The 25,328-nt window shown below is 41.6% G+C and overlaps 1 protein-coding gene across 1 annotated transcript; it reads left to right on the forward strand.

Annotated features, from left to right (window-relative positions):
* The first annotated feature begins 301 nt into the window (after positions 1 to 301).
* On the forward strand, positions 302 to 24,445 carry Fbxw2 (F-box and WD repeat domain containing 2). The gene is made up of 7 exons (XM_028785106.1): positions 302 to 420; positions 5,381 to 5,890; positions 14,422 to 14,616; positions 16,339 to 16,472; positions 18,723 to 18,809; positions 20,034 to 20,203; positions 23,445 to 24,445. The coding sequence occupies exons 2-7, from the start codon at positions 5,401 to 5,403 to the stop codon at positions 23,731 to 23,733; spliced, it is 1,365 nt and encodes a 454-aa protein (XP_028640939.1). The 5' UTR covers positions 302 to 420; positions 5,381 to 5,400; the 3' UTR covers positions 23,734 to 24,445.
* The last annotated feature ends 883 nt before the right edge of the window (positions 24,446 to 25,328 follow it).

Consider the following 25,328-nt stretch of genomic DNA (forward strand, 5'->3'; position numbering starts at 1 on the left):
AGGTGTAAGCGCAGACAGTTGGTAACGCACAAATTCCGGCCCTCTCTACAGTCGCGGCCATTGTTTCCCACACACCGGCGGGCAGGAGCCGGAAGTAGAGGCGCTTCCCCTCGACGCTGGACGCCGGAGGGACGCGCGGAGATGACGGAGCAGCACCGGAAGCCGCTCCCCTGTGAGGCTGCGGACCCAGAGCAGCGGCCGCAGGTCCAGGTCTGTATTTACGATTGGCCGGGCCGGGCTGGGCAGGAATCTCCAGCGCCCGCGGCGTTGCTGACCTGCCGCCCTGGCTTGTCTTCTCCTTTTCCCCGCAGGCGCCATGGCTGCTGAGCGGACCCGGCCGCTGCGACGCTCTGGTGGCCCGAGCTCGCCTAGTCGGTGTGAGCCCGGCGCGAGGTCCCGGGCCCCGGGGCGCTCCCTCAGGTCAGTGCCGCGCGGAACACGGCCCCGGGAGCAGGGAACGAAGGGAATCACGATCGGGCTGAGAAACTCGGAGTTAATTTTAGAGACAGGAAAATTAGAGCTAAGAGTTCCTGCCTTCTGGTGCCTCGGTTTTTCTAGTAGGAAAAGGAGTTAACATTGATGCCCCAAGGCTACTACTTTAATTAAAGATGATGAAATGTGGACAGGTGGTTTGTAAAATGCAGAACGTTGTAGTGTGTGTAGGAAGGCACCAAGCTTGTGGGTATGGCTTGAAAACAGGTGTGTATATGGGATGATGCTTTAAAAAAGGGGGAGGGGGAGAAACTACAGTATTAGTACAACATTATAACAGTAACTGCCATTTACGGCTTGTAGTGTGCCAGATGCTGTGCAGAACGCTTAGTCCTGTTTATTCCTCACAAACTCTTGTAGGTAAAACAGTACCAGGCGACAGTTTACAGGAGGGGAAATTTGGCTTGAAACACATGAAATGATTTGCCCACGGTTTCCCAACAAGTGAAATTTCAGAGCCCATATTTTATAAACATTATTTGTATTCTTTCAAAGTTTAAAAAAATTGGTCTCCAAACTAATGGCGTTTAGGCCAAGGGTGGTTGTAAACTTCAGTAGTAGCAGCACTCAGTCGGCTTTGTGAATTCTGAGACCAGCCTGGACTTCATTGCAAAAGCCTGACTCAAAAAAACAAAAAGGAAAATAAAAACAATTTTCTAAATACTACAAGCAAAAAAGAGGAAAAGATTTTTAAAATAGTGTAGTCACATGGTTTTAAATACAAAAAGATGTTTTGTTAAAAGGGACTTAATCCCTTTTTTCTCCAGTTCTCTCTTGAAGCAATATTTAATGTTTCTTGAATATTCACAAAATATTTTTATGTACACAAAATCCTCTATATAGACCAGACTGGCCTTGACCTCACAGAGCCTGCTTCTGCCTCTGAGTACTGGGATTTAAAGGCATGTGTCACCACTCCTGGCCTGCCTCTGTATCTTTTAACTGGTTGTACTTTGGAGGAAAGGGGAGGCTAGGAGACAGCCTTCCCAACAACAGTGAATGCTTCTCTTTTGTTCTTTAAAAAAATTATTTTTAGTGTGTCTATATGTAGGATGTTAGAGGGGCCATGTATATGCGAGAGTGTGTGTGTGTGTGTGTGTGTGTGTGTGTGTGTGTGTGTGTACAACTTTCTGGAGTCAGTTTTCTCTTTCCAATTTTACATGGGTTTTGGGTATCCAACCCAGGTCATCAGTCTTTTCAGTAAGCACTTTTACCCACTGACCTATCTCATAGGCCTGAAGTTTTGACCCCTTACCTGCATACGTTATGTAGACTACGAGGAGGGGAAACATATTCAAAGTTTGCACCCACAGTGCCTTGCCTGTAAAACATGCAGGAGTGGACCTTTTTTCGCTTTAGAAGCATGGAGACTGGGTACTGTTGAGCTGCTGCTCCCTGTGTAACTCTGGTAGAGCCACTCTACCTCTTGGGCCATAGGTTCTTTGTTGGTAGGGCAGTAGTACTTATATTTGTTATGAACCATGTTAAGATCAAGTGTGGTATCTGTAGGCGCTGCTTCATAATGGTCCAACATAAATGTAGTTGTCTAGAAGCAGAAACCAGATCCGTGCTCTCATCCCTCAGTTTAAGGATGTTAATCATATCACACATTTCCTCAGAGCACTTTGATTGTCTCTGTTAAGGGCTGGAGAACAAGTTAAATGTTTACATTGAGAAGGGTGAGAGGAACAAGATAGTAAGGAGTCTGTATAGAGAGAAAAGAGAACTGAGAAAGCAGTTAGAGCCTTTTGACATACCATACATATCTCTGCATCATTTCTGATTCTCACGCTGCTAGGTTAGAGTAACTTCTGTTTTACAAACTGAAGCTTAGACATTAGTTGAATTTCCATGATCACACGGGAAGTGGCTGAATCAGCTTTTAAAAAAAAAAAAAAAAAGACTGGTCTAACTCTTTTATTTATCCCAGCTTGCCTCTGTATCCAGCAGTCCTGTCTCTTTATACCAGTTGGCTATTCCATTGTTGAAAGGAATGCTCTGATGGATTAAAAGCTCCTCCTCTGGTTGAACTGAAATCCCATTTCCTGAGGCTTCCTGTGGAAGGCTTCTCGTGTGCTGCCAGTACATGATATTATTCTTAGACGTTCTGTGAACAAGTTAAATTTAGACCTGTGGCTTTAAAGAAGTTCCCTCCAAAACTAGTTGATTCTTTTAGAAAAGTAAAAATTGGTGGGTTTTACTAGTATGCTCTGCACAGTTAAATGGTTTTAGACGGCTCTGTGGCACACACCAAGAATCCCAAGTCAGGCCAGTTGGAGCCAAATAATGATGACCTACTTCAGTAAAAGAGAAAGTGGGAAACAAACAAACAAAAAACAAAAACCAATGGCCAACAGCTCAGGTGTCCACCTCGTTGGGAAACATTCTTAAAAATAGGATTTCTGGGTGTGTTACAGAGGGACTGAGCTAAGTAAGGTTCACACAAAAGAGGCTTATTTTTTAGATGAGTTGGTAAACTTACATGAATTGCTTATTCTTTTAGCAGGTAGAGAACTAGATATTTCATATAAATTAATATGTCCTTTAGCCCCAAATCTGACTTTGAATACTGTCTTCAGAAGCCCAGGCTGTCAAGTGGAGACAATGTATTTGAAACATTTGTTTGAGTCTACTAATATACTGAAATGTTCTTGCCAAAGTAGAAACAGGAACCTGGATTTTATTCTCTTTAGATGAACAAAGTTGGAAGATGAGATCTGACATTGTTTTTATAGGTCTAATCTAGGTACCATGTCAGGAAAGAAATTTATTTTCTCCCAGATTGAACATTTTTATTTTTTTTTAATTAGATGACAATCTTGTAAGTAAAGAGAAGAAAAAAAATCATCTCCCTCCCCAAAAGCCATGTAAAAATCAAATTACATTCCCATGAAACTGTTACCTAATATCAACATCTATCAACACAGAATATTTTTTTAAATTGGTGTCTTTTTTCCTCTTTCCATTAGTTTAATCCTATTTTTTTTTTCCTTTTTTGAAACATTTTTTTCTGTATGGCCCTGGCAGTCCTGGAAACTATCTCTGTAGACCATGCTGGTCTCAAACTCCATCAGGTCTCAAACTCCACCTGCCTCTGCCTCCCAAATTCTGTGATTAAAAGTGTGTGGCACTATCACCCAGCTTTTAATCTTTATTGTAAAGAATATGCTGACATCTGTAGATATATAAGGTACTTTAAAATTCCTTTGTCCCATTTAGCCCTGAAAAATGTTAATTTCCCCAAACCTAAAATGGTATAATCAGGTAGACGTAGTGTCTACAGATTTTTTTAAAGATTTATTTATTTTAGCCAGGCAGTGGTGGTGCACGCCTTTAATACCAGCACTTGGGAGGCAGAGGCAGGCATATTTCTGAGTTCGAGACCAGCCTGGTCTACAGAGTGAGTTCCAGGACAGCCAGGACTACACAGAGAAACCCTGTCTCGAAAAACCAAAAAAAAAACCCAGAAAACAAAAACCGATTATTTATTTTATTTATATGAACACACTATAGCTGTCTTCAGACACACCAGAATTAGGTATTGGGTCCCCATTACAGATGGTTGTGAGCCACCATGTGGTTGTGGTTGCTGGGAATTAAACTCAGGACCTCTGGAAGAACAGTCAGCAGTCTTAACCCCTGAACCATCTCTCTAGCCTGTGTCTTCAGATCTTATTACCAAGTTAGATTCTTAGGAAAGAGAGATAGGACTGCTTTTTCTTCTCCTCTACCTCCAGTGACTTTTGACAGTCTAGAGTAGGCTGAACTAACTACATAGCCAAAGCTAGCCTTGAACCTTCAATCTTCTTGACTTCACCCTGGCAGTGGGGTTATAGGTGTTCCAGGTGCTGTGCTGATCTGGAGAGCACAGGCCTCTATTCTGTTCTGTGGTTTTACTAGCTTTATGACCACAGGCATTTAGTTAGTGAGCTTCTTGGGCCTATAGTTTCATCATCTGCAAAGTAAAAATGACAAGTGTTTTTTTGGTGAGCATCCAGATGACTATTTTTTGCTTTGTATATCTGAAATGTGGTATTGCAATATTTCCCAGGTTGGTCTCCAACTTAGTTATAAGGGCAGCGTCTAAGAAGCTAGGATTGTATGTTTCACTCTGCCAGCATCGTGGGGATTATTAGTTTGCTTTATCTTACAAGCTACAAGGACCCTCATGGCTCTGTAGGGAACACAGTTAAGGGTTGTCACTAGCTTATGTGAGGCTTATAAAAGCAAACTGTAGCCTTTAGTAATCCACTTTGTAACAGACAGTACTATAAGGGAACAGAACACCAGAACACCTGCAGCACATAGCTGATTACACGTTTATCTTTTCTTTACATCTGTTGCTTCAGCATCTATTGTAGAACCAAGTCAATAGTTTTGTGATTTGGGGTGGCTGGTCAGCTTATACCTAGCATAACTGATATAGATGTCTCAGCTCCAGAGATTTGAGTGTGTTACATCCTGGTGCCATTCTTGTGATTTTATTTCCCAAATAGAGTGCATTCAGTAAGGAAGTTAGTTACTAAAGAGGCAGTTTTGTGATGGTTTGAGTGGAAGGTTGTATGTACACTAGAATACTCTTTATGAATGAATGTTGTATAAATTTTTGGTGACAGTGCATGTAGCATGTGTTAGACTTCAAAAGGAGCAAGTCACACACTGACATACATTCCTCTGACATGTTTACTATATCATGATTTTTTAAAATGTTTTCTTAGATGCATTTTCTTTTGTGTGCATGGGAATTTTCAGATATAGCATATTAACTAAAGTAAACATAAAGTTGTAATGCCAGTTTTTACACTAATTTTTAATACTTCATTTATTAGCAGTCTTACTTGAACAATCTTTTTGAACAGAACTAATACAATATTTTGATGTGCCACAGGTAAATATTTCCATAACCTTATGGAGAGAAAGGACTTTGAGACATGGCTTGATAACATTTCTGTTACATTTCTTTCTCTGACGGACTTGCAGAAAAATGAAACTCTGGATCACCTGATTAGTCTGAGTGGGGCAGTCCAGCTCAGGCATCTCTCCAATAACCTGGAGACTCTCCTCAAGCGGGACTTCCTCAAACTCCTTCCCTTGGAGCTCAGTTTTTATTTGTTAAAATGGCTCGATCCTCAGACTTTACTCACATGCTGCCTGGTCTCTAAGCAGTGGAATAAGGTGATAAGTGCCTGTACAGAGGTGTGGCAGACTGCATGTAAAAATTTGGGCTGGCAGATAGATGATTCTGTTCAGGACGCGTTGCACTGGAAGAAGGTTTACTTGAAGGCTATTTTGAGGATGAAGCAACTGGAGGACCATGAAGCCTTTGAGACCTCATCATTAATTGGACATAGTGCCAGAGTATATGCACTTTACTACAAAGATGGACTTCTCTGTACAGGTAAGGACCTGGGAGTATTGTGGGAGAGGGGAAGCAGTACCCTTTTTCTTTAATAACTTACAGGGTTTAATATTTTTAACCTCCCTCTTGAAGAGCAAGTGTTGATTATACAGGATATTGGTAATGGCATTTCCTCTGATTAGATGTCCCAATTCCCCTCATGCTCTTCCCCCCTGGAGAAGAGTCATTTCTACAAAGATTTATGAGAAAAGTTTTAGACATCTTTAAAGAAACTGACTAGGGAAGTTGAGACAATCATTCGTATTTCCAGTTGAGTTTTCTTTCCTTGGATAAGCTTCCCTTGCTGAACTTCTGCCTTCCCATTCCCACTGCAGGCATTTTTATATTATAAACAGTAGTAAGTTTGGTTAGAAATAACTTACCTTCTTGGTATTCTGAAGGACACGGGCTTTACACCCTATTAGCTGCTTGCTGCTTTTTGTTTCTGTTTTTGTTTTTATTTGGGGGGGGGGTTGTTTGTTTTCCTTCTCTCTGTTATAGAACCAGGGGGTCAACTTGTTCTTGAACAAGGTGCCTTGGAGGACACTTGAAGTAAATGTGCTGGATGTCTTAGTTGCTTTTCTATTGCTGTGATAAGACACCATGGCAAAGCAACGTAAGAGAACGTGTTTAATTTGGGGCTTATGGGTCCAGAGTCCTTGAGCATGGCCAGGAGCATAGCAGCAGGCAGATAGGCAGGTACTAGAGTAGTAGGTGAGAGCTAATTGGGAATGGCTTGGGCTTTTGAAGCCTCCGAGTCCACCCCCAGTGACGTTCCTCCAACAAGGCACATAATAATACTGGAGAGTAAAGATGTCCCTGTCCCGTCCCGCAGGGTGGTGGTTTGAAAGAATGGTCCCTATACGCTCATAAGTGGATACTTGGTCCCCAGTTGGTGGAATTGTTTGCAAAGGATTATGTGTAAATATGCCATGTAGCTATTTTCACATTAAAATATGTTCAGGTTTCTATTTTGTGAACATTCATTTGCATTCCCCTTCCCCATTTAGTTTATTTACTTTGACAGAGGCTAAAAAGTTGAGCGTCAGTTCTATGAGAGTGAATGATTGTCTGTTTAGTGCCTTTATGTACACATATACTGAATAGCTGCTGTGCCCTCAAAAGCCATAAAAAATATGCATTACTTTCAATCTTGCCAGAGTCAATCTCAACATTTTTAATAGTAAGTTCTCAAGATTATTATAAATTGTATTTCTGTATAAAGCACATATTTTCCCATGTAGTAACTTATTCTCTAACATAGCAGGCACTTCTCTAGTTTATCATTTGATTATGGTATTTCATGGTTTAAACTTGTTTTATGCTTTGTGTTTTCCCTGTAAGTCTGGTTTTTGGATGTACTTTTGTAGTGGTTTCTATAGTCTTTGGCAGGTTTGGTTTTTAAAGATGTGGTATTGACTTGGCACTCCTTAAATATTGGCAGTGGACACATTGTCTTCATGATTGCCTCAAGCTTTCTTTTTTTTGGGGGGGGTGTTCTTTGTTTGTTAGGAGCAGGGGTTAGGCAGTGTTTCTCTGTGTTGTAATAGCCCTGGCTGCCCTGGAACTCATTTTGTAGACCAGGCTGGCCTCAAACCCAGAGAGATCTGCCTACCTCTGTATCCCAAGTACTGGATTAAAGGCATTCACTGGCCTCCAACTCTGGCCAGTGAACTTTTTATTTTATTTGTATTTTTAAATTTTATTTGTATGGGTATTTTGCCTGCTTATTATGTCTGGGTACCATGTACATGTTTGGTAGAGAGCATCAGATAGATCCCTTGCAACTGGAGTTAAAGATGATTGTGAGCCACCATGTAGGTGCAGGGAATAATCACGTCCCCTGCAAAAGCAGCCAGTGTTCTGGTTCAATCTTGTTTCTAGCTTTAAAAAAGTTTGGGGGGTTGGGGGGGAGTAGAGAGGGAGAAGAAAGGATTTGAGATTTAAGATAGGTCTCATTTTTGTAGCCTTTGGTAGCCTGAAGCTTACCTCAAATACGCAGCAGTCCTCTTGTTTCAGCCTTCTGAGTTTGAGGATTACGGGCATTCACAACAATACTCTGCTGCATCATTTCTTTTCATGTAGTCTAAGTTTAACTGTGGGCTGGGGAGATGGTGAGTGGCTAAAGTGTAAGGACTGGAGTTGGGACTACCTGAAGCCACAAAGGTACTAGAGCTGTGTGGCAGCCCATTTGTAATCCCAGCTTCCTAAGCAGATATGGAATCCCCGAGGCAAGCTGGTTCTATCATCAAGTCATATGGGTGAGCCCTAGGTTTGACCAAGAGACCATGCCTCATAAGGAATAAAGGTGAGGAGTGGTAAGAGAAGATTCTGGACATTACCTCAAGGTCTTCTCCACATGCAAACATACATACACAACCCACAGTTATTTGTTGAAAAAGTAAATGGGAAATACTCTTGGAGTTCTCTAGCTACTTGTAAACTTACTATTTGTTAGTGGTCTCAAATCTGCATTTTTGTTTTCAGTGCTAAGGACAGAAACCCAAGACCTGTGCCTTCTAGCCATGCACTGCACCACTAAGCCACATTCAGTCCCACAAATCCTGCATTTTAAGATTAGTTTCTAAGGGGCTGGTGAGATGGCTCAGTGGTTAAGAGCACTGACTGCTCTTCCAGAGGTCATGAGTTCAAATCCCAGCAACCACATGGTGGTTCACAACCATCTGTAATGATATCTGATACCCTCTTGTGGGGTGTCTGAAGACAGCTACAGTGTACTTACATATAATAAATAAAAAAAAAAAAAAGGGGGCTGCTTGCCCCCTCTAAAAAAAAAAAAAAAAAAAAGATTAGTTTCTAAATGGCATATATGTTATTTTTATTATAATTCACCAGGTTTACATTAGAAAATTATGTTGTGGCTTTTGAAATTGATTTAAAATGTTGGTTTGAAATTTTTGTTTTGTTTTTTGAATGTTACTCTGTATAACCCTGGCTATCTTGGAACTCACTCTGTAGACCAGGCTGGCTTTGAACTCAGAAATCCACCTGCCTCTGCCTCCAGAGTGCTCAGATTAAAGGTGTGACCACCAATACCAGGCTTAGTTTGAAATTTCTAATGGCAGCATGCCTGAGACTTCACGAGTGAGAGAAATATGTGTTAAAGAATTATGTTTGTCTTTTTAAAGAATTTTTAAATTCTGAGGGTGTCAGATTCCCTAGAGCTGGAGTAAAGGCAGTTGTGAGCTTCCCATTATGGGTTCTGAGAAACAAATTCAGTCTTCTAGAAGATCACTAAGCATTCTTAACCATTGAGCTCTCTGTCCCACCTCTTGTTTCTTAAGATTTTCAGTTTTCATTGTGGGTGAATTGTGGAATCCTAAATTTGGCAGTGATCTTATGGAGACTCTCAGATTAGCACTTTGAGAAAGAAGTGAGATGGTATTATTCAAGAAGGTGATGGCTAAAGTCAGCCTGCTCTGCAGAGGTAATTCTCCCTCTGTTCTGCAGTTTCTTTCTGAAATGAGAGAGGAACGTAGTGGACTTTGTGACAGTCAATGGCTACTTATTTATGAACCGTCTGCAATGTGGGAGAAGCAGGGCAGTTCTTTGCTCAGAGGGTAAACATGCTCATTGGGAGGATGACTTAAGGTGAAAGTCTCCCCGAGGACTGTGCCAAGTCACAATACTTGCCTTTCCAGAGTTCAGCTTCGCTCCATCATTACTGTATAGGATTCAGGCATGGGGTGGCTACATCTGACTGTGCAGGAAAGCTTCAAGTCTAGATTTTTGTGAAATGCACTGATTATTTTTCAGTATTAATCTTTATCTAGATTTTAAAACACTGGTTGGGCAATGTTCAGCTTATGAGCAATAGGTCTGCTGTAACCTCTGGAGTAGGAAAACTGAGAGCTGTAACACCTCGAGAAGAGGACGTGTGACTGAGGGTGTAGCTCAGTAGAACAGTAGCCTGGGATGAGCACGGTTCTAATTTGATGCCCCAACTCCACACCCACCAGAGAAAAAAAAGGGAGTTACTATTTTTCAGACGAGCAAGTGATTTCCACATTAGGGAAAAGTTGGTGTTCAGTTTTAAAGAACTGACTAAAATTAATTTGGCTTTATACAAAGTATTTATTGATGGCCCACACTCACTGTAATTCAGGTGCTTTGAGTACTGCTTTTTCCAGAAAGATCATCATCCTGTTGGTTTTGCCTGTCAGCAGGCTGACAGGCAGTACAGAAGCCAACACTCAGGACCATATGATTCTCTAGTAGCATCTAACGTGGGAATTTCATATATGTGAAGTAGGAACTGGGGTTGGCTTCTCACAGCAGGAAAATCCCTTCCACACACCGCTTGGTTTCAGCATTTTTTCTGGAACCTTTTGGTGGGTTTCAGTGATCCCACAATTCTTGCATTTTGCATCCCTGCAAAGCCAACACCATGTAGACAGCACTGCAAGTTCTACCCCTGGTCCCACCCGTAGCTGTGGTGGCTTCTCTATGTGTTGGTGAAAGGAAGACACTTCCCTGATACTTATTTTTTCAGCTCAGAATTCTTCAATGGTGTTTTCAGTTCAGGTTTTCCTTTTTCCAACAATAAGGTTTTCACTTTCAAATACCTGGCAGAACCATTGTGAGTTCCTTGCAAAGTGGAAGACATTATTTTCATGCATTGTCTTAATATTGCAGGGTATGTAGCATTCTTGGCCTCTGCCTAGTTGATGACAGTAATGTCCCTCAGCTGCACTACTATAACAGCTGACACTAGCCAACAGTTTCTGAAATGCGCCCTTAGGAGATAACCATCCAGATCTCTTTTCCGAGCCCTTAGTCTCTGAGCTGCCAAGTTAAAGTCTTAACCTATTACATCTTAGGTCAGGCTAAATCAGTCTAGAAATAAGGAATTAAGGGGAAGTGCGATTTTAAAAAATTAAAAAGGAACATTTGAGTGTAAGAGCAGCTGTTACACTGGATAGAACTTGATAATGAATTGACTACTGTCAAAAGTGGCTGAGGTTTCAAGCTCTGCCCTGGGAGGATCGTAGTACTAAAGTTAGAAAATGACCATGGATTTGAGGTAATAAAAGAAGTTCAGTTTGGGAACAACTAAACTTATTTATTCACTTGTTGGATCTAAGTGGAGATTTTCAATGTGAAAATATAGGATGAGAGCTTTTAAGAGTACCCAAGACAACAGAAATACAGGCGTAACATCCTAGCTATGGCTAGAATAGCGAAACTTTTAATTAATTTTTTATTTGTATTTTATGTATGTGGGTGTTTATGTATGTTGTGAGCTGAACCCCAGGTCTCTGCAGGAGCAGCAGCAAGACCCCTGAGCTATCTCTTCAGCCCTCAAAGTTTAAGTTTTGAGCACATTAACTTACTCATATTTTAAATTACTTTCTTCCTTCCCCCTTTCTCCCCCCCCTTTTGTTTATTTGGGGGATGGAGATGTGGCCCAGTGATTAAGAGCACTTGTTGCTTTTGCAGAAGACCTGGGTTCAATTCTCAGCACCCACATGGTAGCTCACAATATCTGTAACCCCCCCCCCAGTTCCCAGGGGATCCACCACCCCTGCTTCCACAGGGATTGGTGCACAGACATCCATGCAGGGAAAACAACCATAGGCCAAAACCTTAAATTATAAGTGTGTGTATCTCTGTGTAGAGGTCAAAGGACAATTTTGTGGAGCTGGTTATCTCCTCCCACCTTTCCATGGTCGCAGAGACTGAACTCATTAACACTAAGCTTGAGCCGCAAGTACCTTCCCCTGCTGAGTCCTCTTGCCAGCTTCCATCCATATCATTCCAGCAAGTGGAAAGTTCTTTTAAACCATAAAAACCTTTACCTAAACACACCACAGCTTGGCTTAAAAGTAGAACTGGAGTATAGTTGAGGAGCCGGTTGTGCCCGATCCTGAGGGAAGTTGCAGGACATCAGCATGTTATGGAGCACAGCTGTCATCTTGGTGGACTTCATCTGAAATGTTTTCTCTTTTATGCCTTTCTATTTGCTGTGGGGTTTTGTGTTTCCCACTACTAACTGTGTGAATAATAGTTTACCTTATTCACCTATCAGACTAAGGGCATTGAGAGCAGGGGTCCCTGCCTGACATAGACATCTTACACACAGATGTTAACTAAATGGAATACCAGTTGAACACTGGCCATAGATATGCACAATTTACTTGTTTACTAGGAAAAATACCGGATGTCAGCGCCATGTTGTAATGGCGGATTCTGCCAGTGCAAACGCGGCTTCCTACACAGAAGGATCTCATTCTTTCTATGCTCTGCTGTGCTGCACAGGAGCCACAAGCTCTGTTGGGTTCTTGAGCTGTGACTTGTTCAGATTTGAGTTGGGAAATGCTAGACTTGGAATATAAAAGGAACAAAGAGTGCTATGTTCATATGTCCATACTTTATTTGTTGAAGTATTAGCATTTTCACAAACTGAATTAAATAAAATACTTTGCATTTTTCTAAGTAACTATCAGACAAATTATACGTGGTTCCTATTGGGTACACTGTTGCGGACCTTTGGTTTGTTACCAATGATGGAGATTTGCCTGAAAACCTTTCTGAGATTATAGGTTCCTTAACTTTAAACAAGAGTGCTTCAGCTTCCTTGGGATTTGTCTTTGTGCTTATTTCTTCATTTCCTATGGTATTGTAGAACAACTTATAACCTTGTACCTGCTAGGCAGGCATTCCACCACTGAGCTGTGGCATCAGTGCACTGTGTATTTTAATAAAGATCCCTTGGTGGTCCTAAAAGTTTCCTGTCCATCACAAACCACCAGCAAACTCTATCCTTCATTTAATAGAGAGCGGAAACAGAGTTCTAAATAGCTCCACATGAAAGTCTTGCCTAAAGTCTTTTGCAAGGAATGGTTATTTAGCCATCCTCTGAAACACTGCCTCTTGACTAAAGGTGGGTTTTTTTCCACCCCTTGGTTTTCAAGACAGCATTTCTCTGTATAGCCCTGGCTGTTCTGGAACTTACTATGTAGACCAGGCTGGCCTTGAACCTGGAGATACATCTGCTTCTGCCTTCCAAGCACTGACACCAACAGTGTGTGCCACCACTGTCCTGCTGGATTTTTTTTTTTTAAAGATCTTTCATGTGTATGAGTGTTTTGCCTGCATGTGTATCTATGCCACATGTGTGCATGGTACCCTCAGAAGCCAGATGAGGGCATCAGATCCCCTGGAACTGGAGTTACATATGATTGTGGGCTGCCATGTGGGCACTGGGAATTGAATCCAGAGCCTCTGCAAGAATAGTATCTGCTCTGAACCTTGGAGCATAGTTTTTGTGGCTGGTTTTATTTAATCATTTCAGCCTTTGAAAATTGGCTTGTTGGTGCTTTTCCTAGTATATAGTGACCTGGACAGAACAATTAGTGTTCCTCAAAATGTCTTTTGTTGAGCCTCTAAAAGTAAATTTTGAGACAAAATATAATATTTGGGGTTGCTGATTTAATAAAAGCTCTGTCCTGAAATTACCATCATGATTAGTGTAATCTTTTCATCAGAAGCCATGCTGAGTCCTACATTCTTGGGGCTGGGAACCCTGAAGAAAGAACAGACACATGATAATGAAGCTGGGATCAAGTGGAGTTCTCTAACCACAGTAACCCTGAAGCGCACGCAGTGTGTTTATTAGGTACAAAACACTGGAAAAGATTCCTTAGTCTCAGTAAGAGGTGTCTTAGGCAGCCAGCCCCAGACTGTAAACAGCTGGAAGATGCTCTAGTTCTTAGTCTCTGCATACAGTGATCGGTAGTTTGTAAACACTCACATTCATTCCCAAGGAAAGCTTTGCTGTCACTTTTAGCCTGGTCTGTATGTGGTTTGGCCAATTTACCTTGGGCCAATTGGTCTTAGGGTCATTGACAGGCCTTGCTCATGTCAAAAATACACATTCATTCAGGACTTTACTCACTAAGGGCTTCCTCTACTTCCTTACATAAATAAAACCAACTTTTTCCTGCAGAATTTAAGATATTTGATTTGATATGAATATCTGTAATTTATCTCTAGTATTCAATGAGGTCTCTTGACATCTTTCAAGATGGCTCAAGAAATTAACCAGGTAGCTTATATACAAAGTTGTCTGGCAATCTGATGCTTACGTCTTTATCCCATCTTAGAATGCACTGTGCTTTCCTAGTCAGCATTCCTTACATATAACTCCAGACTGTTGAGTATTGAATAAACAAGCATTCAAGTGTAAACATACAGCCATAGGTAAGAAAGACAAACCCAATCCAATCTGAAAGTTCTTAATAACCAGAGATTTATGAACTGTTTCAAGTGGAAGCATGAAGGTGTGCTTTACTTAAGGGAAAAAGACAAAAAGCTAGGATTCTGTAGCTAGGATTCTGTCTTGGTAAATTTAATGCCATTTTGAGGCTCAACAAGTCACATTATCCTGTCTGTGTTCCGGTTTAAAGCAAAACTACTACAGAGGGGACTATGGAGTCCCTCTTTAGGGGACTGACTTTCCTTCTTTAGGGTGTTAGGTCACACTAACATTCCTGGTTTTTCTCTTCAAGGGTCAGATGATTTGTCTGCAAAGCTGTGGGATGTAAGCACAGGGCAGTGTGTTTACGGCATCCAGACCCACACTTGTGCAGCTGTGAAGTTTGATGAACAGAAGCTTGTGACAGGATCCTTTGACAACACTGTGGCCTGCTGGGAATGGAGTTCCGGAGCCAGGACCCAGCACTTCCGGGGGCACACAGGGGCGGGTGTGTTCTCCTTTTTCAAGGGTCTTTACAATTACTTTAACCATACCTTGTAAGACTAAGAATCAAATATTTTAAGGTTTTTTTTTTTTCTTTTTTCAGGGTGTGTGTGGGGGGGGGTTGCTTTAATCTACCATTTTCTTAACCACTGAAGCTATTTTCCTGCATTTCAGTTACTTACATTTGGAATGTTTTCCACAATTTTGCCTTTCTTTAGCCTTTGAAACACTCTTATGTATGCTGGAAGAAGCAACTGTCCTTCCCTCCCAGTGCATTTCTCTTGCTACACAGTAATATTTGTTTTTAGTGGATTCCATACTACCACACTTAGACATTCAGACCACTCCACTTACAAATTTAGAGATGAAAACCCCTGGGCAGAAGGTGGTTCATGGATTGTATGATCTTCACAGAGTATATGCAGTTAGTAGTTGGTTGCTAAGTGAGTAAAACAAGCAAACACTCTGGCTATCATTCTAGAATGTCTAATAGAATGACTAATAGAACACTCTGCCTATCTTGTTTACTCTTATACCCTGAGTTCCTTATGTTGTACCTGGTACTTAGTATTTTTTTAAATCTACCTCTTTACAAAACACTCCTCCAATTAAACTCATATTAAAAATTTTTTTTCTTTAATCTGCTCTTACTTGTTTTAGAAATCTATGGTTTGTAGCCTGTAAGTGTAGTGGAGTTTAATCCCAGCACTTGGTAGGCAGAGGCAGGCAGATCTCTGTGGGTTTGAGGCCAGCCTGGTCTACATAGAGGCTTCCAGGACAGCAGAGCTATATGGAGAAACCCTGCCTCAAAAAGCAAACAAAAAAAGAGAAATCTATGGCCTGGTACCGATACCATCCATTAGAGTAATACCACAGCTTCTAGGTGATTCCATTCCTTGCCTCTAAAAAGGTTCTGCTACTGTTTCTTGACACTGCTGGGCTTTTAATCCATGCCTTTGCTGTCCCCTCTACCTGAAGTATCTTTTTATTTTCTTAATAAACTATATTGTGTCTTCTATGAAGTCCTATCATATAGCCCTGGGCAGATTCTCTTTTTTTCAGTGTTTCTCTAGCAACAGGTAACCTCTTTTTAAAAAACAAAAACAAAACTTTTCACTCAGTTTTTAGAAGGAAAGACCAGAATCTTCATCTCTAGGTCCCCAATATCCTTTTGAGCTTGATACATATTTAAAAACAGATATTGAATATTCACTGTATGTCTTGAACTAGTTACTAGGTGTATGACGTGAAGAAATTTAGACACTGCTGAATGGATGACTAAGTCTGACCTGGGCTTTTAGGAGCTTGAGTGCTGTTCTGCAGCTTACTTTCTTCATATGTCTGCCTTACTATCATTGCAGATCTTAAAAGGGCTGTCTGGTCTGCTGTTTGCCCATAAACTATCTAAAGTGTGTGTGTGGGGTCAAGCAGGCAGCCCTAAAAAGGGATGCCACCATTTCCTTCTGGCTGAAGCTAACACAAATAGGAGAAAGTGAATTATCTGAATAATTCTCAAAGCTTTCACAACCTTAGGATAAATTATGGTAATAATAATAGTTTTAAAATAGATTTTCTGTCATAAAACTGCTAGTTTAGTAGTTAAGTTCTTAATGTGCTCTGGCTAGGAAGTTATGTATTTGTACAGCTAGTAGAATAAATGTTACTGGTTTTACAAAGATCCAGTGACAGCGAAGCGTGTTTTTTAACTTTGTGTTATATGCACTAGTGTTCAGTGTGGACTACAGTGATGAACTGGATATTTTGGTGAGTGGCTCTGCGGACTTCGCTGTGAAAGTATGGGCTTTATCTGCTGGGACATGCCTGAATACACTTACTGGGCACACTGAATGGGTCACCAAGGTAGGAAGACCAAGGACTATCTGTGATTCCTCACTGGTGGGGAGTGGAGGATGGTAGACCTGCATATATTGTAGATATATTAGTGGTACATGTCTATAATCCTGACACTTAAAAGGCAAAGGCAGAAATACCAGGAGTACAGCCAGCCCTGAGATACATAAAGATACCCTCAGATTCAGAACTGTAATTTTTGTTTCAGAAAAATAAGTGTTTGCAAGATAGAGCTATAACTCAGTGGTAGATTGCTTGCCTAGCATGAGGCTCTGGGTTTGATACACACACACACACACACACACACTCCCACTCCCCCCCCCCCCAAAAAAATAAACCCAATGACTAAACAAAACCCCCATATCACCAACAACAAAAAAATTGGTGTTTGCATAATGTGAGATAGGAAGAGGGCTAGGTGTTCAGTGGTAGAGCCATGTACAAGGCCCTATGATTAAGTCCAGCACCATCGTGACAAAAGTATAAGGGAAGCAAAGAAGAAAGTCTTTTCAAAACAAGGCTGTTGTGTTTTGAATGCAGTATTAGTGATGAATATGTTATGCAGACACACTTTTCTTAAGCTCATTGTGCTATTTTCTAAGAGGCTGGGTATGAAAGAATAAATAAAATAGACCTTGGCTCGATCTGATGGGTTAAGCAGAACTGTCGAAGAGAACTCTGTATAATTAAATTTTATGAAGGAAACATATAGTGAAGCATAAGAAAGTCTAGACACAAATTAGGACAGGCATTTTGAGAAGAGCAAAACAAGGTGACTAGGAGATAGGTGTGGAAAGAGCAGATAGAGTGTGGTTCATACACATGTTAGGGTAAGAAAGCACCTGAAGGCCAGTGCTATAGAGCTGAAAGCTGCCCTCACATGAATTAGTGACTGAAGTAAGGTTAGTAGATACTAGAAGTGTATTGGGGAAAACCACTGGGAGTTGGCTGGGCAATCTAAAATTTCCTCTGAATAGGTAAAAGTAAGTTCAGGGCAGTATGTGAGAAGATAGGGAACTGCTGTTCATTTGAAACATACAAATTGTATATCGTGGGCAACTTTAGTGGGCGTGGTCTCAAGATTTTGTCTGTGATATGGACAGGTTCCTGCTTTCATGACCTGAACTCTGTCATGTTTTAAGATTACTAAGACCTAGCAATAACAGATGACCCCAAGTGCTGTGCAGTTTTGCCTTTCCCTGTTACTATTATTTGCATGGTTCTATTCGATCTTCACCGCATTTATTTAAAGTAAGGTAATGGGCATTTTTGCCTCCTATCTTACAAATGAGTAAACCGAAAAGCAGTAAGTCTGGAATATATAGCTCAGTGGGAGGCTCTGGGTTCAGTTTCCAGCACTAAATGAACAACAAACATACCAGCTGCATGGTCTTTTCCAGGGCTGCATAGCTCACCAGATCTCTGTGACCAGATTACAGACTCTTATCTGAGTCTGGTGCTTTTTCCTTTGTGGAGCACATACTCATGAAAACAGATTATTTTATCTTTATCTATGTGGACACTTTTCTGTCTGTAAGGACTGAGTCTTTTTAGGAGGCCCTGGTTGACTTGGACTCACTATGTGCACCGCACTAGCCTTGTTGTCACAGAGAACTGCATGTCTCTGCTTTCCACATGCTGGGATTAAAGGCACGCACTTCCACACCTGGTTCCTTACGTTTGTGTGTGTGTGTGTGTGTGTGCCTAATAAATAATAATAAACTGAAATAATAAGCAGAAATAAATAATAAACTGAGTGCATCACTGGAGGTCAGACTGGGGCCTATGCATGGTAGACAAGTACTTTCCCACCTTACAGCTTACAATTTTACAAATTAGTCCTGATGTTAGCACTTCCAATTAAAGATAAGATTACATGATCCCACCAGAAGTGCACATGCCAGCACTTGGGAGACAGAGGAGGGTGGATCTCCGAGTTCAAGGCCAGCCTGATCTACAGAGCGAGTTCCAGGACAGTCAGGGCTATACAGAGAAACCCTGTCTCAAAAGAGAGAGGGAGAGGGAGGGAGGGAGGGGGGGAGAGAGAGAGAGAGGGGAAGAAAGAAAGAGAGATAATGTTCCCACAGACATTACCAGAGAGAGTCTGAGTGTAGTAAAAATGTTAGGAGTTAACCTAATAGTTTGTTATACATCATAACAATTCAAGCTCATTTTCATTTTTTAATATGAAGCAATATAATAGTAGTACAGAAACAGAGTGAAAGGTTCTTTGTATAATGTAAATGCTTCTGCTTATAGGTGGTTTTGCAGAAGTGCAAAGTCAAGTCTCTGTTGCACAGCCCTGGAGACTACATCCTCTTAAGTGCAGACAAATATGAGATCAAGGTAAGTTTTCTCCCTCTGTAATTTATCTCAAAGAAAAAAAACAGCATATAAGAACTAAAAAGGTTTAACAAAGGTATTACCAAGGAGAAGTATGTATCCCTGGCTGGTTGTCCTAGAACTCACTCTGTAGACCAGGCTGGCCTCAAACTCAGGCATCCACCTGTCCCTGCTTCCCTTAAAGGCATATGCCAGCAGTGCCTGGCAGTTCAAGTCATCTTACATCCATTGGAAATGGAATGATTCATCTGTGTATGCTGAGCAGTTTCTGTGATTTGTAAAGGAAATAAATCCAGGAGACTAATGAGAGTCTGTACCCGAGTTTAGATTTCCAGCACCCATTAAAAAGGCTGAGGAGGCAGAGATAAGAGGATCCCTGAGACTTGCCAGATAATGCAGCCAAATTGATGAGCTGAAATTCCATGAGAGACTCTACTTTAGATAATAGAGTGATTGAGGAAGCCACTCAACATCACCCACACAAGAGCCAGCACAGAAAATTGTTTTCCACATGTTCTTACTGTTGTTTCTCTTTGTATTTTCAGAGGGCTCAGCCATGTAGCCCAGACTGAACTTGTAGTCCTCCTGCCTCAAATCCTAAGCACTAAGACTCTTAAGGGTCATGCTTCATACCTTCCTCAGTTCTTAGATAAAAGCTCTGGTTTGTTTTAACAGTTTGCTAATAGTTTATAGGACACTCATGTTTTTATTGCATTTTAAAACTTTCTTTGTGCCGGGCAGTAGTGGCTCACGCCTTTAATCCCAGCACTTGGGAGGCAGAGACAGGCGGATTTCTGAGTTTGAGGCCAGCCTGGTCTACAGAGTGAGTTCCAGGACAGCGAGGGCTACACAGAGAAATCCTGTCTCAAAAAACAAAAAAACAACAACAATAAAAAAGAGATAAAACTTCCTTTGTAGTGGGCATTCTCTTTATTGAGAAAGATTAAATATTTTACCTAGCCTAGTCTACAGAGTGAGTTCCAGGACAGCCAGGGCTATACAGAGAAACCCTGTCTCAAAAAACAAACAAACAAACAAAAAAATTTTACCTAAGACCATATAGACTCAGGACTTAAGCCCATGACTCTTGACTAAAACAGGACTCTTGGCACTATATTCCCTTTGTGTCTATTAACAGGTGCCACTTTATTTTTCAAGCCACATTGTATAAACACCACCTTTTCTTTAGTAATCATAACCTCCCTCCCTCCACCCCCTTTTTTTTAGATTTGGCCAATTGGAAGAGAAATCAACTGTAAGTGCTTAAAGACACTGTCTGTCTCTGAGGATAGAAGTATCTGCCTACAGCCAAGACTTCATTTTGATGGAAAATACATTGTCTGTAGTTCAGCCCTGGGTCTGTACCAGTGGGACTTTGCCAGTTATGATATTCTCAGGTAATGTGTCCTTGGGCCAGCATGTACTCTGCCTTTGAATCTGTACAGTTCAGTAGTGTAAAGAGAAAACCGAGTATCTGAGTGAGGTCAGTGTCTTCTTTTGGAAAGTACTAATCAGTTAACAACAGGGTTGTCCACATAATATTGCACTCAGACAAATGTCTTAGAAGCAATTGAGAAAGTATCATAAACTGAAACCTTATGATCAAGGTTCCCATCACTCCCTTACTGTGAATCATGAGCCCTCCCTTCCCTTTCAGGATTCAAAACCTATTTTCTGGAAAATGAGGGCATAGATAGAAGACCTTTCCAGCCTCCTTCTGGTCTAATATTTATTAGCATTTATTTATTTATTTACACTCCGGATTTTATTCCTCCCCCTACCCCCGTCCACCCTCTGACTGTTCACATCCCATACCTCCTCCCCACCCACCATGCCCCACCTGACCTCTAAACTCCCTGGGGCCTCCAGTCTCTTCAGCGTTAGGTGTACCATCTCTGATTGAACACAGACCCGGCAGTCCTCTGCTGTCTATGTGTGTGTGTGTGTGGGGGGGGGCTCATATCAGCTGGTATATGCTGCCTTTTTGGTGGTCCAGTGTTTGAGAGATGTTGGGGGTCCAGATTAATTGATACCGCTGGTCCTCCTACAGGGTCACCCTCCTCAGCTTCTTTCAGCCTTTCCCTACTTCAACCACAGGGGTCAGCAGCTTCTGTCCATTGGTTGAATGCAAATATCTGCATGTGACTCTTTCAGCTCCTAGTTGGGTCTTCTGGAGAGCAGTCATGATAGGTCCCTTTTTGTGAGCGCTCATAGTCTCAGTAATAGTGTCAGGCCTTGAGACTTCCCCTTGAGCTGGATCCCACTTCGGGCCTGTCACTGGACCTTTTCCTCAGGCTCCCCTCTTTCCATCCCTGCAGTTCTTTCAGACAGGAACAATTATGGGTCAGAGTTTTGACTGTGGGATGACAGCCCCCTCCCTCATTTGATGCCCTATCTTCCTGCTGGAGGTGAGCTGTCTCTCCCTACTGCCAAGCATTTCATCTAAGGTCCCTCCCTTTGAGTCCTGAGAGTCTCTCACCTCCCATGTCTCTGGTACATTCTGGAGGGTCCCCCCAACCTCCTACCTCCCTAGGTTGCCTGTTTCCGATCTTTCTGCTGGCCCTCAAGGCTTCAGTCCTTTTCCTTCAGCCAATACCAGATCAGGTTAAGTGGATATTAACCAAAGTGGAGAGGGGGGAGAGAGTACAGAATCACAGTCCACAGAACTCAAAAAGGTCAGCAAGCTGAAGGGCTCACAAGTGGGGAGGGAGGGAGGGACCTAGTCTAATATTAAGTTCAACTTCATTGTCAGTTGAATTTATGTATTGTTGTTTGGTCCCAACCAAGTAAAGTCTAGTCAATAAGTCTAGTCAATAAGACCAGGTAAACTATGATTCATTTCCCTCCACAGTAATTTTATATGAGTTTCAATAACAATTTTGTGTCCCACTGAATACTGTTGACCCCTTCATAAGAATGGGAAGTTTATGTTGGCATATTTGAGTGCTGTGTGATAAATGAGAGAATTTACTTTGAGGAAATACTTCAATTTAGGCATCAGAGTCAAAAACGTATATATCCTGTGGTCGTTCTCTAAATTTGTGCCTCAATTTTCTCATTTATAAATGAAATACGTGTGGTATGGACTTAGGACAGGACGTTTGTGTCTGAGTCACAGAATAATTAATTGGGATTCAAAGCTGTTAGAATCATTTCTCAAGTGATTGTGCTTTGAGAAAAAGGCAAAAGCAGCCTAAAAATTAGTCCTGGTAAGAGCCCTATATTCTACATCTCCTAGTCCACCGTTCATACAGCCATGGCTGTATTTCCAGTAGGCATAAATTAAAGGCATCAAAAATGAGAAGAAACTTTGAAAAGAACCCGAGCCAGTACTGTAGGTGCTATAATCTCAGCACCTGGCAGGTATGAGTAGGAGACTCAAGTTCAGAGTCCTCCTTAAACTACATAGTGATTTTGAAGGTAAACCATGTGAATCCCTGTCTCAAAAAACAAAGAGTGAGATAGCAGAGTAAGGAAAGGTGGTGGATTCCTGGAACCCAGAGGTGGAAAGAGAACTGCTCCTACAAGTTGTCATGTGACACAAGAAGGGGGGTGGGGCGGGGGAGAAGAGTAACCACCTCCTTTTCAGTTGAATTGTGCCTTTACTGTGAGCTGTCCCTCTAGGGAGGGCTCTAAAGGTAAGGTGGAATAGAGGTGTCATTGCTTCAGTGCTTCTTACTGACTCCTCAAAGGAGTCCTTGGAGAAAGTTCTATTGATGTTTCAGAGTTTGGACACATAAGCTTTAAATAATGAGCCTGCTTGATTGTTTGCTGGTAGGAAGTGCTACGTTTACAGTTGAAAAGAAGCAATTTTATCTTTTTCCATCTCCTAACATAAATAAAAAAATTTTTTTTTGAAATCCTAGCTGAAATTCTGTGGCCTCAGTTCCTAGGAACTTTCAAGTTTTGAAGCTAATTAAAACAAAACAAACCCCAACAACAACACACACATGCACGCACACACACACACACACACACACGAAATGGGAAGAAAGAAAACAAAGACAAGGTGGCAGTATGTTATGCACTGTAGCTGGAGAGTCCCTGTGATCCAGAGCCCAGACAGCCAGTAGGGCTTTCTGGTTTTTCAAGACAGAGTTTCTCGGTGTAGCTCTGGCTGTACTGGAATGTGCTCTATAGACCAGGCTGGCCTTAACCAACAACTGCAATCTGTGGATTAGCTCTTCACCTTTCCAAGCAACCTAGCTTCCTGCTTTGCATAGATGATACTGCTCTTACCACACTTTGTAGCTGTTTTTCCTGGTTTCCTTTTGGCTCTCTTTATAGAAATGTGTCTCTGGCCTTTGAGGCACTGCTTTGTTACGAGGTTTTATTAAACATCTACCAGTGATTCTGGTATTCTGATGTACACTGGGAAACATAGCTAATTACAGGGCTGGGTATGTTTTGATAGTAGGTATCTGCCTAGTCTGTATGAAGCTCTGGGCTTAACTCCCAATACTATAAAACAAACTAAAGATACACAATTTTTTTCTTTCCATATATCTATGTGTACACACACACACCCCATAGGTGCAGTGTTTAGTGCTTGACTAAGTAAATGATGTTTTTAATATTCCAGAAGTGTCTCCAGCAAGGTTTCCTTTGCCTCATGACCCTGAACTCTCTTCCTTATAGGGTCATCAAGATACCTGAGGTAGCAAACTTGGCCCTGCTTGGCTTTGGAGATGTCTTCGCCCTGCTGTTTGACAACCACTACCTATACATCATGGACTTGAGGACAGAGAGCCTAATTAGCCGCTGGCCTCTGCCAGAGTACAGGAAATCAAAGAGAGGCTCCAGTTTCCTGGCAGGCGAAGCATCCTGGCTGAATGGATTGGATGGGCACAATGACACAGGCTTAGTCTTTGCCACCAGCATGCCTGACCACAGTATTCACCTGGTCTTATGGAAAGAGCATGGCTGACACCAGGAGCTACCACCGCTGTCTTTGGGTACCAGGGCTGCGGGTTTTGGGTGCAAGGTCTATGGCAGCCAACTGCATGAACCAAAGTTCTCACTTAAAGGTATCATCACGCAGTGCACAATCACTTATCTGTTTGCCAGGGCTGGGGCGGGGAGGGCTTGTTTTACTGACATACACCGCAGCATGCTAATGGGGTACACCATTGACTTCATTTGTACTTAGTTATGTCGCTCAGTTAAGAGGTTGCATTTTTGGATTTATCTTTCTGAGTGGAATATTGAGTAAAGAAAGTTAAATGATTCACTAATCTGCTAATTGGTTGCCCATAAAATCACATGGAGTCTGTTATTAAAGTTTTTTTCCAATAGCCTTTGTTTGAAATTGAAGCAAAGGTACTATAATGTTATAGCAACTTTTCTCACATGGGGCTTGGATTTTACAAGAGCCATTGTTTAAAACATCTTTGAATTCTGTGATATTCATTAACTTTGTACTAGATCTCTTAATTCTACAAAATGTCTTCCAATGCAGACCTTAAGTCTGTTGGTTGATTGTTTGCACTGGGCTATAAACCATAGTTCTTGACAGAGGCAGGGTTGACTATGTTAAGATATAAAGGTTTTCTGAAGCTTTAAGTTTACATGTGAAAAGCTGGTCCCTAAATGGCTGGTGACACAGGTGACATGGAGTGATAAAGAGCTCTGAGCTGGAAGATTAGTGTCTGGCATTACTTCAGTCATATGCTTTTTCTGGCCTGTTTCCTCAGATGTGTGATCAGGTAAGATTCCTCAGAGGCTAAAATATACACTTGTACACACATAAATATATACTTGTGTATACATATGTACACACATAAGTATCTATTTTGAGATAGAAAATATACTATACACTGATAATAAAGCAAATTAATCTGATAAACACTATTTCCAGGACAGGAAAAAAAAATCTAGTAAGGACTTTTTTTCTTCCTTCCCTAATTTTCTGATTTGGTATAGGCTGGAGAAATGACTCTGGTTAAGAGCACATACTGCTCTTGCAGAGGACCTGAGTTCTATTACCAGCACCCAAGTCAGGTGTTTACAACTGCTTACACCTGCAGCTCCAGAGAGATCTAATGTCGCCTCTGGGGGTGTGTGCACACATCCCCACACAGACAACAGCAGATATGAATTCAAGGCCAGCCTAGTCTGTAAAGTACATTCCTGTGGAAGCTGGGGCTACACACAGAAACAAAAAATAAATTTAAAAGCACACAACAGGAGCTGGAGTGGCTCCAGTTAAAAGAGCTTACTACTCTTATGTAAGACTCAGGTTCGATTCCCAGCACCCACATTATATAGCTCATTCCACCTACAAATCCAATTCCAGGGGATAGGATGCCCTCTGCCTCTGCCAGCACCAGCATATACATGGTGCACAAAAATCCACACAGGTACACATACATATACATAAATAACAAATCTTTTCAAAAATTCAGTTCAGCCCTCATACCACGATAGAATAAAGCATAGGGAGAATCAGGGGCTCAAGAGCAGCTTGGGCTACATGATGTTCTGTACCCATACACACAAAAGAGGATGGGGCTGGAGGTTGCT

The sequence above is a fragment of the Grammomys surdaster genome, unplaced genomic scaffold, assembly GCF_004785775.1.
Source record: "Grammomys surdaster isolate TR1022 unplaced genomic scaffold, NIH_TR_1.0 125098, whole genome shotgun sequence".
In the NCBI taxonomy this organism is placed as follows: Eukaryota; Metazoa; Chordata; class Mammalia; order Rodentia; family Muridae; genus Grammomys; species Grammomys surdaster.